Consider the following 21,560-nt stretch of genomic DNA (forward strand, 5'->3'; position numbering starts at 1 on the left):
TTGGAGCGCACTGACCACCAGGGGGAAGCTCCTGCATTGAGTGTCTGCCCCCTGGTGGTCAGTGCACATCATAGCGACTGGTTGATAGGTCTTTCAGTCGTTCAGTTGTTCGGTCGTTTAGGCTTTTGTATATATAGATATGAGCACTTTGTTGGAAGTAATGATGATCACAACACTACCATCTTTAACTTTCCAAAAAAGTCCATTTCTTAGGACATTATTAGCAATACCAAAAGCTGTCTTTAAATATAACAAATTAGCATTTTAATTATAAAACTAAGACATATTTATGGCAAAATATATAAAATAAGAAGTTAAAAATAAAAAACTCAAGTACCCCATTTCCTAAATTTACTATGTATTTTAAAACACACAACACACACACACACACACACACACACACACACACACACACACTTCACACCTTGCAAAAAGTTGCATCAATTTAATGTCATCCAGCTGTTTGTTTTGTTTTGTTGTTACCTTTTTTAATCTTCCCCTGACGATATGTTTACTGATTTTTTTTAGAAAGACAAAGGGAGAGAGAAAGACATGAAAAACATCAATTGGTTGCTTCTCATACCTGCCCCAACCGGAGACTGAACCCACAGCTAGGTATGTGCCCTAACTCTGCCCCAGAATCCAAACAACCGCATTTTTGTGCAAGGGAAGACACTCCAACCAAGTGAGCCACACTGGCCAGGGCAGCCAGTTGGTTTTGATGTCAATATCAAAATGTTACATTTTCTAACCCTTTTGGAAATCTTTTAGAATTATTTAATTGTTAGGAAAGCATAAATACATTTCTGAAGTTTGCATGAACATAGGTTTCATGTTAATTGCCTGTTCACATCATTAGCCTATTTCTATTTAATGTTTCCAACTTACCTCTTTTTTAAAATAATTATTGAATTTATTGGGGTGACATTGGTTAATAAAAGTATGTAAGTTTCAAGTCTACAATTGTATTATAGATCATCTGTATATTTACTTCTTGTTTTATAAAAAAACTTTTTATGTATCAGGGAAATCAATCTTTTGTTATATTTATAAAAAAATTTTTTTGTTAATGCTCCTAGCCTTTTGTTTGTTTAGTTGTTGTTGTTGTTTTTGTTTACTTGTGTATTTGACATTTATATTTAGATAAATGTAACTTCTGGGTCTTGTGGCTCTCTCTCATGGACCTTTGATTTTATTCTCAAAGTAAAAATTAAACACCTCCTTTTCATCTTCAAAGACATTTAAGGTTTAGTAGTGCATGACCCAGAGCAGGTTATTTTTAAAGTATCGCTGTCTCTGTTTATTTATGTGGAGCCCTGAAAAGAGACTCAAACACTTGGTGAGTTCTGTGGCCATGTGTGTTGTACTTTAGTTATTGGTTCAGCTAAAGTCATTCTAGTGTAAAGAATAGGCAGAGTCCAAGTTTACTTATTCATTTATTTCCAAAGGATACCTAGCTATCTAAACATTGCTTCTTTTGAATAACAAAATGTTTTACATTAATTGGAACAGCCATATTTATTATATTAGACTTATACTAGAGGCCCGGTGCACAAAATTCGTGCATAGGAATGGGGGCCCTCAGCCTGGCCTGCATCGTCTCATTATCCGGGACCCCTTGAGTTAGAATGTCTGACTGCCGGTTTAGGCCCAATCCCGCAGACAGTCGAACATCCCTCTCATAATCCAGGACCACTGTCTCCTAACTGCTCACCTGCCTCATCGCCCCTAACCACTCGCCTTGCCTGTTCACCCCTAACCACCTCTGCCACAGCCCCGCTGCTGAGCCTTAGTCCGGAAGGATGTCCAGAAGGTTGTTCGGCTGTCCTGTCTAATTAGCATATTATACTTTTATTATGATAGATGTGTTAGGGTTATTTCTGGCTTTCTTTTCAGATACATTAACATAGTAATTATTCTTCATCATAAAGCAATTTTTAAAATCTCTATATGCATACAATGCTTTTTTAATATTTAGTAGGCCATTTCCTCAGGACTCCTTTGTATTTAGAGATTGTTTGGATTTTAAAAATGTATTTCCTAATATTTTACAATTGAGTTTCTAAAGAAATGCAAATATAATTTTATAAATGCCTTGTACAAAATATCATTATTTTATTAATTGTAATTATATAAGAAAATCATTTTCACATATAAAATAACAAGTTATCTTATTAAAATTTAGTATGATTCTTCCCATTCATTCAAATTGGCTTATTTTAATAGTTTTAATTTTTTTCTTCCTGTAGAACTGGCCACTATTCTGCTGATTTTACTAATAAAAGTAAATAATTTACTTTTAGTGGACTATTTGAAATAAGTTATGTTCTTTATATAATCTAGGTGATTTTCATTTTATAAAACCTTATATTGATTGATTATCTGATATGCCAACTTCCCTAAATATTTTATTTTTCTAAGATTTTAAAGGTAATAATTTTTAGTTATTAAGGTGAACTGTTACAAATAATATAAATAATTAAAATCATGACTTTGAACCAGAAGTAGGCATTCTTTTATGTATATATATATATATATATATATATATATATATATATATATATATGTATATATATATATATATATATATATATATATATTTTTTTTTTTAGTTAAATTAGTTTAAACCAAACATAATGCTGGATTTTGAGATTTATATATCTACTTCAAAATCCAGCATTAAGCTTAATGATATATTTACATTTATATCTGTACACATAGCTATATAGCAGTCTATTATTATTTTATAAATGGATTCTATTTACAGCAGGCAGAAATATAGATACTGATTGCTTATTAGGCACACAAAAATTATTGTTATGACTAAAAGAATTTTACAATGCCATTTTAAAACAATTACCTAAAAAGTAAAAACTTCTATTTTTGCCTAACAAATATTTTCTCTGCAATGATACTTTTCATATAAGTGGATAAATGTTATCCTATAGCTATTTTTTAAAGTATGTAGAAACATAAAATTCAATGAAAAACTTAATCTATAAAAAATACATAGCCCGGCTGGGTTGGCTCAGTAATTGAACATTGACCCATGAACCAAGAGGTTCATGAATAGTTAGATTCCTGGTTAGGGAACATGCCCGGGTTGTGAGCTCAATCCCCAGTAGGGGGCGTGCAGGAGGGAGCAGATCAATGATTCTCATCATTAATGTTTCTATCTCTCTCTTCCTTTCCCTTCCTCTCTCTGAAATCAATAAAAGAAGACCAAATACTGAAAAAAGATCAGTGTTTGTTAGCTTATATTTTATGATATAAACACTTGTAAACTTATTCAAGAAAGATATTTTTAATGTGAGATATTTAACTGAACCTGTTAAAACATATTTCACAGTAATATAGCTCATTTCTTTTTTCAATATTGATTTTATTCATAAGATCTATCATGTTTCTCAAATTTATAATAATAAAATCATAATATGCTAATTAGACCAGACACTCTTCCCGATGAAGCCGGAGCTATGAGGGAAGCCTGGGTCCCGGGTGCCAGAGGGAAGCCGATGCCAGCAGCCAGGGGAAGGAAGGCCTACTCTTGCACGAATTTCATGCATCGGGCCTCTATACATAAAAAGCTTTTAGGAAAGATTATAATACGATTGATAAAGATAGATCATCATGTGTCTCTAAATTCTTTTGAAGTATTCTCCAAATGCATTTTTTAAAAAGATTTTTTTTAAAAGCGTCACACTGCCCTGGTTGCTTTGGCTCAGTGGTCAGAGCATCAGCCTGCATTCAATAATTCTCAGTCAAGGGCATTGCAGGTTTGCTCTTCACTCTTACCCCCCAACCCCCCCTAATCTGGGCAAGTGCAGGAAAGACCAATCCATGTGTCTATCTCAGTCGATGTTTCTCTCTCTCTCTATTCTCTCTCTCTCTTCCTTCTTCCTGCCTCCTTTTCACTCTCTCTGAAAATCAATGGAAAAAATGTCCTCAGGTGAGGATTAAAACAAAACAAGCATAACTGACATTTGTTTGCATATCTTAAAATTGGCTATTAAAAGTTTTTGTTTTTAATGCATAAGAAAAATTTAAAGAGAAACATGGTAAATAATTTATTAAATTAACTCTTCTTGACTCTCAGAATTACATATAATATGCATAGCTTAGGCATTAAAAAGGTTTAATTTTTTCAAGCTAGGATTATGCTATACTTTTTAAATGGCAAACAGTGATAGAGGGAAGTTATAAAATCTACTGATAGAACTGTATTATGCCCAAAATGATTCTATTTAACTGATATTTTAACATGGCACCAGTAAGTAATTCAGAAAAGCTGAACATTTGTGTCTATTTGATCATTAGTATCCACCAGGTAGAGAAAATATAGTAGTAGTTAAATTACTACTCCCTTTATTTTTCTGACATGTTTTCTTTAAGAAAAATGAACATGACAAGAGCATTTTCACATCTTAAATTTACACTACTAATAATTTGTATAACTTGATCAGGTTGTATATTGTAGTAGTAAATGGTGACTATATGATTTTGTTTTATCAGGAGCTACAACCATAGAGAAATATAACCTCAGAACAAATTTGTGGATCCAGGCAGGGATGATGAATGGCCGGAGACTGCAGTTTGGTGTGGCTGTTATTGATGACAAACTCTTTGTAATTGGAGGTCGAGATGGCTTAAAGACATTGAACACTGTTGAATGTTACAATCCCAAAACAAAGACTTGGACTGTCTTACCACCGATGTCAACACATAGACATGGTCTAGGTAAGATTTCTTACTTTATTGATATTACTTTTAGAAACATTTTTATTAATAGTGAAAATATATATAAAAGCATACTATTATTGCCATCAATTATTATTAATTTTAGGTATACCAGGGCTTATTTGGAGCATTATTTTAAAGTTCTTGACATTTTCCTGTGTTGACCAATGTTCACTTAATTGTTGAGAGAGATGTTAATGATACCAAAATGAGTAAACCTCAAACTATCCACAAAGTGTTCACAATCTGACGTTCATTTAATATGTGAAATTTAATATAACAAATGCAGTGCCATCATGGAGAGGCCAGAGCAATATAGCTCAGAAAAATAAATAGTTAATGTGGATTAAGAAGACTCATTCCACACTACTGGATAAAAAGGTCTAGTTATATATTTGCGTTAAATTTTTCCATCTTGGAAAATCCATGGGGAGAGGGGAATATAGTTTTAGAGAAAAAGTGACTCCTCGTCTGTTACCAGGAGTCAATATGATAGGATTCACTTGATCTTTACTGTGGAGTAACCTGAAGATAGGAGAACTACACCGATATCAGAAGATCTGGTTGTGAGTCTTGTCTTGAATCTACTATTTAATATTGACATGATTTTGGGCCAGAACTTAAATTATGAGCCTTAGTTTCCTGATTCAATACCAATTCAAGGTCATTAAGTAGATAAAAAAATCTAACAATGATAATTGTCAATTCCCATACTAATATTTAAAAAAGAGGAATTTAATAAAGACTAACAGTTATTAAATTTGCACTTTGTATCATGGGGATTATATGAAACGCAAATTACTTTTTTTGAAGTTCTAGAATATGACAGAGAATTAACTAAGTGTCTTTCATATACTTTGAATATACACATTAGAGAGAATCAGGGTATAATTGCAAATCCACTGATTTAGACATTAATAGACAAGCAAAATTAGAGAGCATTTCAAAAACAAATATTAATGACTAGAGGTCCAGTGCACGAAATAAGGCTACATAAAAAGTTACATGTGCCAAGTATCACAACATCAAAATGTAATGTAGCTTTTCCACAAGTTTTAGTGACTCAATAGCAATTCTCATAGTTGACTATTTTCATGACGAAGCCTCTCCTCCTGTTTTGTACTTTGTTGTTTTCCTTCACTTCTATTGTCAGGTGGGTCACCTCTCCTGTATACAGCGTGCTGCCGGGTTCTTATGTGTTTTACTTCTTAGGAGTTTTTGGTTTTTGTTCAGTGTTTTAAAAAATCCTCTACTACAGAACTCCCCAAGAGCTGATCTGATTGAGTTAGTAGGTAATATCATAGCATAATGCATCAAATTCTCATTTCAGAGCATCTCATAAGGTGCTAGCAATGTCCTGTAAATAGAAAGTTGCCTTTGACATGGATGCCAATCCAGGTCCAATCAATTGAAGCTGGATTGATAGTGCTACCCTGAACGGCAAGCTTGATCCATATTCTTGTCCCACAGAATTTGAAGAATAAAATTCTGGGACAAAGGATTTTAAACAAAAATGTGGAAATTTATTGCAAGTGTATACAAACTACCACATGGGGAGGGGTTCCCAAATGGATAACCAGTGAAGTTTCTTTGTCTAAGGGTGTATAGATGCTGGCAGCTTCTTTGTCTATATGTGCTATTTTCTAATTGGACCCCTCCTCATTTTATGTCCCCTGTGTTTTTCCCAACTTCCCCCTTTTCTCTGCATGGTATCAGTTTCAAAGTTTCAAAGCTCACCCGGTGCTTCACCCTATCTTCTCCCCCTTATCCTATACAATAAAAGGCTAATATGCAAATTGTCCCCTCGGGAGTTCGACCAACCAGGAGTTTGACCACTCACTGTGACATGTGCTGACCACCAGGGGGCGGCTCAGAACAAAGGAAGGCCCTGGCTGGCAGGTGGCAGCCAGGGAAGGAAAGCCCCGATCGGCCCTGATCGCTGTCCAGGCCTGGAGACCCTATCCATGCAGTAATTTTGTGCACTGGGCCTCTAGTCTTGTTACATTCTTCTGTCCTCTGTGTATGTAAGATAAACAATCTGGCTGCTTGGAGCTATCTCTGACCCGTCACGTATGCATTCCTTTCCCATGGACCCTTCCCTAACTGCCTTTCCTTATCTCTGAATCCTTTCAGTAGTAACACAAGACACATGTATGTTCTCTGATGAACCAGAGTGCTTCCTTTAGGATCAATCACATTCTTTATGATCAGTTGCATCTCAGGAAGTTCAGCATTATGTATCATACTGAAATACAATGAACATCCTCAGCCTAAGATTCTTGTTCCTTCAATATAACATATCAGTCTTTGATTTATCTTCTCTCTTCTAGGGACTTCTATTTACATAGGTGTTTATATTCCTTATTTAATGCATCATGTCTTATAAACTTAATTATCTATTTATTTGATAAATAATTGTAATATCCAGCCCTTCAAATTGTTCTTAATCTGTGTGTACCATGATATTAATTGTATGTATTGATCTCAATTTCTTTTTTTCTTTTTTTTAAATTTATCTTTATTGTTTAAAGTATTACCTATGTCCCCTTGTTTTCCCCATTGACCCCTTCTAGCCTGCCCTCTCCCCACCTCAGGCCTTCACCACACTATTCTCTGTGTTGTGGGTTATGCATATATGCATATAAGTTCTTGGATTAATCTCTTCTCACCCAGCTACCTACCCTTGCCTTCCCTCTGAGATTTATTTTGTTCTTCAACAGTCTGTTCCATGCTTCTATGTCTCTGGATCTATTTTGTTCATCAGTTTATGATATGGGAATTTTGGACTGGAATGCACAGTGTTCCCTGGGCAGGATGGCTTTTCCCAGGCTCTTTGTCCATCGGAATCAAAGAATGAAACCACGGATAGAAGATGGTATAGTAAAGGTGAAATTTATTGAAGAACAAGAACAGACTCCCACGTGGGGAGGGGGAGAGAATCCCACAGCACAGACTTCCATTTGGGGAGGGGGAAAGAGTCCCACTGAATTCATTTTTCCATAGTTTATAAAGGTGCAGTTCTTTGTGCCTTGATATCCCCTCTGATTGGTCAATATTCCCCTTTGATTTGGTCACCATAGTAACTCCTGAGCTCAAAGGTCAAAACCTCACATGGAATGTGTGAGGCCCTCCTCCCTCATTGTTCTCCTATTCCCTCTGGACTTTCTCCTCTTTATTCTGTAAATGTGTATCTTTTGCTACTCCCAGTTCCCTTATTTTACAGAAATGTAACTGTTGCCTCTCCCAACTCCCTTGTCTTATGGAAATGTTCCCTTTGCAGCTCTGTAATCCAGTGCTTTTTCCATGGACCCATTAATTCCCAAAATTTTCTAAACCTGTCTATTTCACCCCTAAAAACCCCTTTCATTTAGATTTCACATGAGTGAGATCATGTTCCTACTTGGTAATAAATTATAATTACTTTCTTCTTTTTAATGTTATCAAGAACTTCCTTTATCTCTGTGAGACAATTTATTATACATTTTTCAAATTCTTGTCTGCTTACTTAATTATTTCCTTTTTATTTATTACTAGAGGGTCAGTGAATGAAAATTCATACTCTGGAGGGGGCGTCCCTCAGCCCAACCTGCCCCCTCTCACAGTCTGGGAGCCCTCAGGGGTGGGAGGTGACTCAGTGATCAGGGGAAGGCAATGCCCCATCACACCTCTGCTGCTGCCACTGCCTGGTTACCTGAGCCTCAGGCGACCCTGGGCGGCTCAGGGGGCTGAGGGGACTGGGGGACTCCGGAGGCAGGCACATGCACCTGCCGCCCGAGTGGGGCTGAGGGGACTGGGCACCACCATCTTTGAGGGTGTGGCAGTCAATTAGCATATTCTCTCCTTATTTGGCTGTGGGTGCTACCATCTTTGTGACAGTGTGAGGTTCAATTAGCATATTTCCTCTTTATTAGATAGGATTGGTGATTATCTTCTTCCTTCTCTTCCCCCTACTGCTTGACAAACTCTCTTTCCTTTTCTCTTTCTCCTGTTAGCCTTTTCATCTGCTCCTCTGTTTCTTCTCTTCCTTTTTCCTCCTCTTCCTCATCTCCCACCATTTGTTTTTCTTCCTTTCTTTTCTCCTCTTCTAATTCTATTTAACAGTCATTATAACTACTAAAATATGTAATTTTTAACTGTGCACTTATGTGAACATATAAGATAGTTTGACTAGTTGAATGAAAGGCTGAGGCATTTGCCATTCTTGTGTCCTCCCCAAACATTCAATAGTGGCTAGGGGAATTACAAGGGGGCATAAAGCTCTTACCCTGCAAGTTAACTTTGCCCATCCTATCTGATATTATTCCTAAAATATAGCACCAGGGACACATCGTGATTTACTTACATTTGCACATCAATTTCCTTGGGCATTTTTTTCCTTATTTCTGATACCCTTACCACAGGGCTGGGAGCTGAGATGAGGAGGGAATGGTCTGGACCAACAAGTTTGATTCTGCTGTTAGCAGTTCCACATCCAAGCTGGGCTCTGATGGTAACCTGATGTTATCCAACCAATTATGGCAAGCTCTCAGCAGGCACTGCTGTTTCACTGCCTGGGAGTATAGAAGACACAGTAGCTCTTCTGAAGAAAATATGTGGTAATAAAAAGAGCACACATCAAGTTTTCCTCCAGGATATTCCCTAAAGCAGTTCTTTGAATTTCTGTCTCACTGAGGAAGCTGCAACTGATTTCTGATTTGCTAATTGTTTTTTTTTTTGTTTTTTTTACAATTTCGATGTTAATTTTTCAAACACATATCATGATTCTCCCTTTGGTTTAATCAACAAGATTAGTTTTGAGTGTAAACCAAAAGCTGCCTGAGCTAATTTTCTATTTTTTCAGAAACTAGAATGTACTATATTATTTCCCACAGGGAATCAGTGCCTACTTTGTGGTACACAGTGTAATTACAAAACTGACTATGTAATTTAATATAATACATTCAAATGACAAGAGGCTAGAGTCTAAAGTAAAATTTAAAATATTAAATACAAATGCAAAATATTTTCTTTGACCCAGAAAGCTAAGCTATAGCTTAGCTCCCCTCTCCTTAATTTGTTTGAAAAAAAAAAATCCTTGTACGATTTTACAAGGAAGTCACATGAATTATTTGATTGCTAAAAATGATTATGTGGTCAAAAATATTTTATAGTTATCGATAAATGAAAAAGGCTCATTCTGCTGCATAAAATAGTGTGTAAAAATTATATTCATTTTAAGTCTATGACACAAGGGAGCAATGCATCTACCTAGAGGATTAAACTAATTAAGAGCACAGTTTGCTCAATATGCTAAGAGTTTTCATTTTAGCATTTATGTCTGTGAGCCACATTTTGATACATCATGCCTTTTATCAACACATTTTATATTGTATAAAATTGAATAAAATATTAGTTCAATAAACGTTTTGCAATTAAGTTAGTTTCAGAAAAATTGATAAAGATTACTTTAGTGCTATTTCGTAAGATTCTCTAAATGCCAGGCACCATGTTGTATGTTAAATATATGATGAGGGCTCTTTTTGTTTTTGTGTTTTTTAGTTTCAATTGATAAAATTCACATACCAAAAAATTAAGTTTTAACATATAGAGTAGATACTTTTGAGTATATGTACAGATTTGCTCAGCCATCCCCATTATCAAATTCCAAAACATTTTTGTCTTCCTAAAAAATCCTGTACAAGAAGAAGTCACTCTTTATTGCCCCATCTCCCTAGCCTTTCACAACAATTACTCTACTTCCTGTATCTATGGAATTGCCAGTTTGGGACATTTCATATAAACAGAATCACATAATTTGTGGCCTTTTATGTATGGTTTCCCTCACACAACATAAACTTTTCAATAGTTATCCATTTTATAACCTGTATAAATACTTCATTTCTTTTATGGTTGAATAATATTCCATGGTTAAAATTTACCACATTTGATTTATACATCCTATATGATAAAAGGCTAATATGCAAATTGTCCCCTTGACCAGGAGTTGGACCAGGAGTTCAATCAGGAGTTCGACCAGGGGGCGGGGCCAGCTGGCCAACTGCCTGCAGCCCCTCCCCCTGGCCGGCCTGGCCCTATCAACCCCAATTTGGGCAGGCCAGCTGGAACCCACCCATGCATGTATTCGTGCACCTGGCCTCTAGTAATCAATAAAAGGACATTTAGCTGAAACCAGTTTGGCTCAGTGGATATAGCGTTGGCCAGCAGACTGAAAGGTCCCGGGTTCGATTCCGGTCAAGGGCATGTACCTTGGTTGTGGGCGCATCCCCCGTGGGGGGTGTGCAGGAGGCAGCTGATCAATGTTTCTCTCTCATCGATGTTTCCGACTGTCTATCCCTCTCTCTTCCTCTCTGTAAAAAATCAATAAAATATATTTAAAAAATAAATAAATAAAAGGACATTTAGGTTGTTTTCGCTTTTTAGCTATTATGAATAAAACTGCTATGCACATTCATGTATGCATTTTTGTGTAGATTTCCAATTCTCTTATATACATAAGAGGGGTATTATTGATTCATATGGTAACTCTATATTTAACTAATGAACAACCAAGCTGTTTTCATAATGGCTACACCATTTTCTGTCTCCTCAGCAATGTATGAGGATACCAGTTTTTCCACATCTTTTCCAACTTTTGTTATTATCCATTCTTTTTCATTATAACAATTGTAATGTATATAAAGTAGCATATCATTGTACTTTATAGGCATATCTCTAATAAATAATTTTCAAAAACATGTTATGTATTTATTGGCCATGTATATATCTTCTTTGAATAAATCTCTATTCAAAGATTTTGCCCATATTTTGTTTGGGATATTTTTTTTTATTATTGAATTGTAATTATTTATTTTATATTCTGTGTAGTAAGATTTGACTTTGTTCTTCTTTCAAGATATTTAAGATTTTGGAGAGCTTTTTTGAGTTTTTTACATTTCCATACAAATTTTAGAATTAATTTTTCAGTTGCTGCAAAATCATATCTGGGATTCCGATATTGATTGGACTGAATCTGTGGGTCAATTTGTCAGCTTTTTCAGTCTTCCAATCAATGAATATTAAATATCATACTATTTATTTAGGTCTACTTTTTTAAATTTCTTTTTTTGCTAAATTTTAGCTAAGTTATCTATTATATTTGATTTTATTGTACATGGAATAACTTCTTATGTTCATTTTCAAGTTTTCCATTGCTTATGTATAGAAATAAAATTTATATTTGTGTAATTAACTCATATCATGAAACCCAAGAAACATTTTTATTAGATTATCATATTCTTGTGGATTTCTTATGATCATCCTCTCTAATAAAATGGTAATATGCAAATTAACCATCACTCCGCTACATAAGCCACACCCACCAGCCAAGCCACGCCCACCAGCCAATCAGGACGAGTATGCAAATTAACCCCAATCCAAGATGGCTACAGCTACAGAGAGCAAGGTTTCCTAGGTAACAGAGCAAGCCAAGCTTTCCATAGCTGTTGCAGGCCTAAGCCTCCACTCAAGCTACAAAGTTTCAATTATAGAAGGTAAACAAATTCAAACAAATGGCGGCAGAATGGAGCTTGAGAGAGCAGGCCAGGGTTGCCGGCGGCAACAGGGGAAGCAAAGCTTTCCCGCACACTCTGGCTGGGCTCACCCGCTTAAGGCTACAAAGTTTCAATTGTAGAAGGTGAATTAACTGCCACAGAAATGGCTGCCGCCCCAGGCTACAAAGTTTCAATTGTAGAAGGAAAATAAATTCCAGATACCAGGGCCTCCCCTTGGGTTGCCAGGGGGCGTGGCCGGCCTGCAAACCACCACAGGACCCTCGCTCAGGCCGCCCCACACCCCAAGGGAACCCCCACCCTTATCTGTGACACCCTTCAGGGCAAACCAGCTGGCCCCCACCCGTGCACCAGGCCTCTATCCTATCTAATAAAAGAGTAATATACAGATTGATCATCACTGAAACACACAATATAGCTGCCCCCATGTGGTCAAAGATCCTGCCCCCATGTGGACACAAGATGGCCACCACAAGATGGCCAGCAGGAGAGGGCAGTTGGGAGGCACCCGGCCTGCAAGGGAGGGCAGTTGAGAGGGACAAGGCTTGCAAGGGAGGGCAGTTGGAGGTGATCAACCCTGCAGGAGAGGGCAGTTAGGGGTGACCAGGCTGGCAGAGGAGGGAAGTTGGGGGCAAACAGGCTGGCAGGGGAGCAGTTAAGCATCAACCAGGCTGGCAGCGGAGTGGTTAGGGGGTGATCAGGCTGCAGGCAGAAGCAGTTAGGGGCAATCAGGAAGGCAGGCAGGCAAGCAGTTGGGAGCCAGCAGTCCTGGATTGTGAGAGGGATGTCCGACTGCCCGTTTAGGCCCGATCCCACCAGGAGTCCCAGATTGGAGAGGATACAGGCTGGGCTGAGGGACAACCCCCCGCCGTGCACGAATTTCGTGCACCGGGCTTCTAGTATATAATAAAATAGTTTTATCTGAGAAGAAAAATGTTTTTACTTTTTTCTTTAAAATCATGATTTTTATTTTATTTAGTTGCATATTTACCTTGGCAAGAACCTCCAGTACAATACTGAATAGAACTTACAAGAGTGGACATTATTGCCTTGCTCTTAAATAAGGGGAAAAAGTTTCAGTCTTTTATCATTAACTAAGATGTTATCATTGTTTTTTTTTTTGTTTGTTTTTTTGGAGAGGCTTTTTATTGTATTACAGAAGGTCATTTATATTCCTAGTTAGGCGAATGTTTTATCATGAAGAACTATTGAATTTTATCAAGTATTTTTTCTGCATCTATTGAAAAGAATATGTATTTTTTTCTTTATTCTACTAGCATAGTGTATTACATCAAATGCTTTTCTGATATTAATTCATCTGAACTTCTTTAGATAAGCCTCATTTGGTCATGATCCATAATCTTTTTAATAGGTTGCTATATTTGCTTTGTTAGTATAACGTGCAAGATTTTCATCTATATTTGTAAGGGACATTGGTCTATAGTTTTCTTGTGATACCTTTGTCTGGTTTGAGTATCAAGGTAATGCTGGCTTTGTAGAATGAGATGGGAACTATTCACTGATCTTCTAACCTATGAAAAATTTTGTGAAGTATTGATATTATTTTTTCTTTAAAAACTCAGTAGATTTCATCCGTAAAGTTAGGGGAACCTGGATATTGCTTTGTGGAAATTTTTTAGATTACTAATCACTCTTTACTTTTTATTGGTCTGTTCAGATTTTCCATTGCTTCTTGAGTCAGTTTGTGTAGTTAGTGACTTTGTCCATCTCAAATGGATACCTAAATTGTTAGCATACAATTATTTATAGTGTTCCATTATAATCCATCTTATTTTTATAAGGTTAGCAGTAATGTTCCCTATTTTATTCCTGGTTCTAATAATTAAACATTTCTCTCTTTATCTCTTATTCAGTTTAGGTAAAGTTTTGCAATTTTGTTGATCTTTTCAAAGAATCAACTGCTAGATTTATGTTTTATTTTGTCTTACAATTCACTATTTTATTTATATCTGTTCCTTCATAGCTGTACATCTTTTATAGCTATACATTTACATGGAAGTCCTGAATTAGTTGAACTCCATAAATTTTGAAGTGTTGTGCCTTCATTTTCATTAATCTTAATGTATTTTTAATTATTTTTTCATTTTTGATCCATTTGCTATATGTGTTTTTGTTTGTTTGTTTTTGTTAATCTTCACCCGAGAATATTTTTCCCATTGATTTTAGGGAAAGTGGAAGGGAAGGAGGGAAGAAAAGAGAGAGAGAGAGAGAGAAATCAATCTGAGAGAGACACATTGATTGGTTGCCTCCCATGTGCACCCTCATTGGGCTGGGGATTGAATCTACAGCTCAGTACTTGCCCTTACCCAGGAATTGAACCTTCAGCCCTACTATGTGAGGGCTGATGCTCTAACCACTGAAATATACTGGTCAGAGCTAAAGGAGTGTTTTTAATTTCCACATGTCTGTTATTATTGTCATACAAATTACATGTTTATATGTTATATATCCATCAACACGGTTTTTAAACCTTTGTTTTATGCAGTTATCTTTTAAGTAAGATAGAAGAAAATAAAATGTTATTGTAACCGAAATGTGGAGTGTTTGAGTCTGAGTTCATTGTCTCATAAACCAAGAATGGCTTTGTAGACAAAAATGGTTAGAGGAAGCAAAGTTTATTGAGAGAAGCCAGTCCTGGAAAAGGTGCAGCTGGGGTTCCAGGAGCAGGCCTGTGTCCAGAGCTTCTGGTCCATGTTGCAATCAGGTGGTAAAGTCTACTCAGGGTGCAGAGTCCCACGTGGCCATGAGCCTCATGGGTGCAGGGGATGTGCTTCCCCACCACAGGAATGTCAGGAATCCATTGTGCACCTGGGAGAGAGAGAGAGAGAGAGAGAGAAACCCTAGAGGAAACTCACCCTTTTTAATTTAGCGGGTGGATACAGCCTTGCTAGCTCCCGATTGATCTTTTCAAAGAATTCTGTCTTAGCAACATCCTTGAGATTGGTTTATACACTTTACTGCCTTGTGATTGGTTATCTGCATGCTGCCTGTCTTAGCAACACCCATACATTTTTGAAATCCGTGCCTCTCCTGGGTGTCCTTCCTTCCCTGCCCAGTCCGGGTGTCTTAGGCACTCCATCCAGCTGGGTTCCTCGGTTTTATTTCCTCCTCCTCCCATGGTCCTGATTCCTGAGTACCTAGCTTCCCTCTGTCTCCTCATTACAAACAAAAAATTCACTTATACATTATTTTTAAAATATATTCACCTAACCATAGCTTTTTATTCTTAATTTGTATTTGTGGTTTTGTAGACTGGTATGAGGAGAACAGCTTTACTGCCAGGTAAAGCCTTTGTAATTGCCTACAATCAGGTCTGAACTCATGTCTTCACCTTCACTTCCTGCTTACACTAATCTTCAAGGCCAGCCAGAGATGAGAACTTAATACCTTCTCAGGTTTTATCTGAACACGTGTACAACCCTGAATGTGCACATGACCTTCAAGAGTACCAGGGATGTATCAATCTTTTCAAATCCCCCCATGGACATATTTCCCAGTTCTACTTTTTAAGTTTTCGGTCAACTTTTTGTTTACCCCAACTCTTTTTACCACCTCATGCAGCTGTGATGTTAAATACAGTTAACTCTTGAACTATGCAGGGTTAAGGGCACCGACCTTCCACACAGTCCAAAATTCTTTATATCTTATGTTGGCATTCTGCCTAGGTGGATTTCCAACTGGAGATTTAAAATACTAATTTTGATCTTCGGTTGGTTAAATCCACAGGTATAAAACCTGGGGATACAAGGGCCAACTATCTATTTATTGAAATAAAATTGCTTATAAATAGAACCACACAGTTCAAACCAGTGTTGATAAAAGGACAAATGTAATTGCCACTAATTATTTTTTTTGACACAGACCTTGGACATTCTCAGTAAATGAAAGCCTCAGTCAGGTAAAAGGACAAGCTCTCCACGTGAAAGATTCCAGAAAACTGCCAAACAGGTCATACAATAACAATTTCCTGAGGAATTGATGTTTGCGGAATCTTTAAACCGAGTCCAGCCTCCTCCAGTGGTAGCTAGGCAGCTGGATTTCATAAATACCTTTACTGTGAGGTTGTTGGCTTTTAAGGTTACTGCAAAGCTATGGAGGAGGTGATGGGAATAGGATATGCTAAAACATCACAAAGCTCATTGTTCTTATCTAGATAAAGTTGTTTTTCTAAATAAATGCTCCTCAGATCATTGCAAGCCTTAAGTTATTTTCCAGGGGTTTTTTTGTGGGTTTTTTTTGTTTGTTTGTTTGTTGTTGTTTTTGTGTGTTTTTTTTTTTTTTTTTTTGTGTGTGTGTGTGTGTGTGTTTTGTTTGTTTGTTTGTTTTACCAATGCTTTCATGAGCTTTATGGATTAGTGGATCTTTGGAGGTCCTCAGCCTTCCATTGCTATAGATGGCAACATTAAGGATTGTTTTTGCATGGGGACAATAAGCAGATACTGACTGATCCACGAGCAAAAGGGATCTTTTAAAATCATAATGGTTATTAAAAGCTTAGAAATGACATACATTGTCTTCCCATCACCAACAAAAAAACAATTTTTTTTCTTTTTTAAATTTTTAATTTTTTCCATCTCCAGGAAAACATTTTCAAACAATGAGAATAACTCTTACATTAGCCTTTTGTCAGTGATGGTAAATGACCCCTTGGAATGTAAGGTCAGCCATGCTTGAGCTGAAAAAAACACACATGCATAATGAATGAACATAATGCATAAATCCCCAAACAATGCACTTTAACAGAACTAACAAACAAACAAAACATAATGGTTATCTTAGAAAACTGATTAAGTGTCTTGGAACTTACCTGAAACCAAGACAGACCTGGTGTTTCATTCAAGATAAAAATTACATCCCTTTGAAAGTCTGTTAGGACAGAGATGCTTCCATGGAAGACACTGGACCTGGCATCTGTGCTTCTACCTACACTTTGTCTGTGAGATAACTCACAGCTACATTGCCCCAGAATCTAGATACTGCCGCAAACTTTGCCAAATCAAAAATAATACAAAATTTTATTTTCTCTCTTTGTTTTGTTCATTCCAGTTTAAAGTCCTGTTGGGAGTATCTTTTTGGCCAAACTTTATTTATAGGAACAGGCATTAATTAGTTTTTCAGTCAATAAAAAGAAGTAACTCAACTTATTTAAGCTGATAAAATTCCTGAATCCTATCTAATAAAAGAGTAATATGCAAGTTGACCATACCTCCATTACACCCACAAGCCACGCCCACCAGCTAATCAGGAGTGAGTATGCAAATTAACCCAACCAAGATGGCTGTGGCCACTGAGCAAGCAGGAGGTTTGGGTTTCCCCAGCGATGGAGGAAGCCAAGCTTTCCACACACCCTGGTCTGCCGTGGACTACACTCAAGGCTACAAAGTTTCAATTATAGAAGATAAATAAATCCCAGATACCAGGGCCTCTGCTTGGGTCACTGGGGTGTGTGGCTGGCCTACAAACAACCACAGGCCGCTCGCCCAGGCTGCCCCATGCCCCAAGGGAACCCCCACCCTGATCTGGAACACCTTTCAGGGCAAACCAGCTGGCCCCCACCCATGCACCAGGCCTCTATCCTATCTAATAAAATAATAATATGCAAATTGACCATCACTCCAATACACAAAATGGCTGCCCCCATGTGGTCAAAATGGCTGCCCACATGTGGACACAAGATGGCCGTGACAAGATGGCCAGCAGTGGAGGGCAGTTGGGAGGGACCAGGTCTGCAAGGGAGGGCATATGGGGGTGATCAAGCCTGCAGAGGAGGGCAGTTAGGGGTGACCAGGCCGGCATAGAAGGGAAGTTGGGGGCAACTGGAGGGCAGTTAGGAGGGACCAGGCCTGCAAGGGAGAGCATTTGGGGGTGACCAGGACTGCAGGGGAGGGCAGTTAGGGGAGACCAGGCCTGCTGGAGAAGGCAGTTAGGGGTGACCAGGCCTGCAGGGGAGGGCAGTTAGGGGCAAACAGGCTGGCAGGGGAGCAGTTAGGCATCAATCAAGCTGTCAGGGGAGTGGTTAGGGGGTGTTCAGGCTGGCAGGCAGAAGCGTGTAGGGGCAATCAGGAAGGCAGGCAGGCGAGCAGTTGGGATCCAGCAGTCCTGGATTGTTAGAGGGATGTTCGACTGCCCTCAAGGGGTCCCAGATTGAAGAGGGTGCAGGCTGGGCTGAGGGACACACAGCCCTGTACACTAATTTCATGCACTGGGCCTCTAGTATATATAGATGAAGAAAGAGAACCCAAAGTGACATTTACTATGAGACTTTTCACTGGCTTTTAGAAAACATACTTATAACAACAAGTAATAAATAGACTGAAAAAATCAGCATAATAAAGTCTTTTTAAAAAATATATATTTTATTGATTTTTTTACAGAGAGGAAGGGAGAGGGATAGAGAGTTAGAAGCATTGATGAGAGAGAAACATCGATCAGCTGTCTCCTGCACACCCCCTACTGGGGATGTGCCCGCAACCAAGGTACATGCTCTTGACCGGAATTGAACCTGGGACCTTTCAGTCCGCAGTCCAACGCTCTATCCACTGAGCCAAACCGATTTCGGCAATAAAGTCTTGCATATATTTGTAATGTAACCCATTAGACTAGAAAATCTCATTTTAAACTGGTCTTAAAAGGAACACCTGTTTCAGGTTAGTCCTTTAATTACATTTCCTTAATTACATCAGTGATATTTGTCCTCTTCATGTTTCTTTTTATTCACTTTAAAATTAATTTTCTCACAAAACCAGGAGTACCTATGTTTATTTATAAGGGTTCTTTCTTTAGAGTTCAAAATTAAAGATTTAAAAAACTGTCAACTCAGTTTTATGTATCAGATATATTAAAAAAGATATATTAAAAATAAAAAATATGTATATATAATAGATGTATTGAGATACAAAAAAGACTTACTTTTTTTTGATAATATGCATTCCTATACACATTCATAAGAACATATATACGAATGTATACACTGACCCAAAATTTCCAGTAATTATGCATATCTGATTGAGAAAATAGGGAAAATTCTGAAGAGGTTATGGGACACAAGAAGATGTTAGAGCAAATAACTTGACCATTTTCATTTGAAATTTTAATATTTCGGTAAACAAAATCATAATAATGTCACCTTTCTTATTACTTATGCAGATGTGCTATAGACATAGCCATGTGTACAGTTAAAATATTTTGCAACATTTGTTGCTTTACTTTTATTTTATCACTTTCTTTGGGAAATAAAACATATGCCATTAGTAATGTCAGCAAAAAAGAAAGTGAGAGAGGAAAAACAACAACAAACTCATAATAGAATGTGATCTTATATACTCTGATTTATAAACTATAAATATCATTGAAGTCCTTATTATATATTTAGTCTTCTGTGTTCCTGTGACATGTTGAATTCTAAGCTTAGATATTTCCTGGTGCCTTTCCACTGAACTATGTTCTTATTTAAATAAACATTGATGACTTTTTAGTGCTAAGAATTCCATTATGGATTAGGGAAAAATAGAAGAATAAAAATCAATACCTACTTGCAATATTATACACGCTGGTTATATACACTAGTTGCAAATTCTCTCTTACAAATAAAAATTATATATTCAGGTACAGATATTGTTTTACTTAATCTATTCTTCATTTCCAGAGGTAAAATTACATACCACAAAAGTGTGTGATTGATCTTCAACATGATTCCTCTATAGTCTCTGGATATCCCATCCCTTAAATATTCAAAAAATATATTTTAGCCTGGCCAGTGTGGCTCTATGGCTGATCATTGAACCATGAACCAGGAGATCATGGTTCAATTCCTGGGTTGCAGGCTTCATCCTCAGTAGGGGGCATGCATGAGGCAGCCAATTGCTGATTCTCTCTCATCACTGATGTTTCTATCTCTCTCTCCCTCGACCTTCCAGTCTCTCTGAAATCAATAAAAACATATTTTTTAAAAATTTTATTTTATCTTTGTACATAGTATTCTACTAAGAAATACAGACATTGTATTCTGCAGTGGTGTTAACAATTTGTGGACTGAGTAGAGAGAATTTCCTTTATTGTACTATGCTTTGATAAAATGCTAAAGGCTAATAGGACATATTCCATATTCTAGAACACTGGCCCTTAAATCTAGGTTCTGAATACATATACTTTCCCCTTTATGAGCAACCTTTAGAGATGTACCTGTTTGATCTAAGAGTCACAGTATCAATTTTCCTAAGAATGTTATATTTAATGTCACTAACTTGGTTCTCTCCTGTGAGTTAAATGTTATCAATTCTGGAATTAAATTTGCAGCCTAACAAGAACAAATATGCATGTGTTTTTGTTAGCAATCTTTATTTTGCTCTAGTTTATATTTCTTTGCTTGTTTTGCTATTATTTTGACCACCTAGTTTTAATAAAAAATATCAATCTCTATTTTATACATTTTTGAAATCACCTTAATTTTTCAATAATAAAATCAGGTATTAAGTTAAAGATAAGTTTAGCAGAATTAGTCTAGTTAAATACGAGTAAGATTTGTGTAAGAATGTTTATTGGTTAAAACATTCAAGCATTAAATTGCACTACTATGCACTATAATACTCATCCTATCTAATAAAAGAGAAACATGCAAATTGACTGTACCTCCACTACACCCACAAGCCATGCTCACCAGCCAATCAGGAGTGAGTATGCAAATTAACCAAGATGGTGGCAGCTATGGAGCTGGAGCAAGCAGGAGGCTTAGGTTGCCCCTGGCGATGGAGGGAGCCAAGCTTCCCGCCCGCCCCAGCTGGCCCTGGCCTCCACTCAAGGCTACAAAGTTTCAATTATAGAAGATATATAAATCCCAGATACCAGCTTCCAGCCGGCCTTGGCCTCTGCACAAGGAGGCGCTGGAAAAAAAAAAAAAAAGCAAAAAAGGAGGTGCTGGGAGCTTGGGTTGCCGGGGGCCATGGCCAGCCTGCAAACAGCCATCAGCCCCTCACCCAGGCTGGTCAGGCTCCCCAGCAGGGGACACCCACCCTGATCCAAGACACCCTTCAGGGCAAACCAGCCAGCCCCCACCTGTGCACCAGGCCTCTATCTATACTAATAAAAGGGTAATATGCTAATTAGACTTGGAGACCTTCCAGACATTCTTCTGGACAAAGCCATGGTGGCGGGGTTGAGGTAAAGGCAGTTAGAGGCCAAGAGAGGTGGTCAGTTGTGGGTGATCAGGCCAGGATGGGATGGCAGTTATGGGTGATCAGGCTGGTGGGGTGCGGGGCC

General features: G+C 37.4%; 1 protein-coding gene across 2 annotated transcripts in view; it reads left to right on the plus strand.

The window, feature by feature from the left end:
• KLHL1 (kelch like family member 1) overlaps positions 1-21,560 on the plus strand; it is a gene marked incomplete at both ends in the record, with an annotated part of 354,832 nt that overhangs the window by 278,286 nt on the left and 54,986 nt on the right. For both annotated transcript variants that reach the window (XM_079778802.1, XM_079778803.1), the window contains one exon: positions 4,513-4,737. In XM_079778802.1, coding sequence (XP_079634928.1) covers positions 4,513-4,737 — 225 coding nt within the window. The remainder of the gene's footprint in view (positions 1-4,512; positions 4,738-21,560) is intronic.

This window comes from Cnephaeus nilssonii, assembly GCF_951640355.1.
Source record: "Cnephaeus nilssonii genome assembly, chromosome: 8".
NCBI lineage: Eukaryota > Metazoa > Chordata > Mammalia > Chiroptera > Vespertilionidae > Cnephaeus > Cnephaeus nilssonii.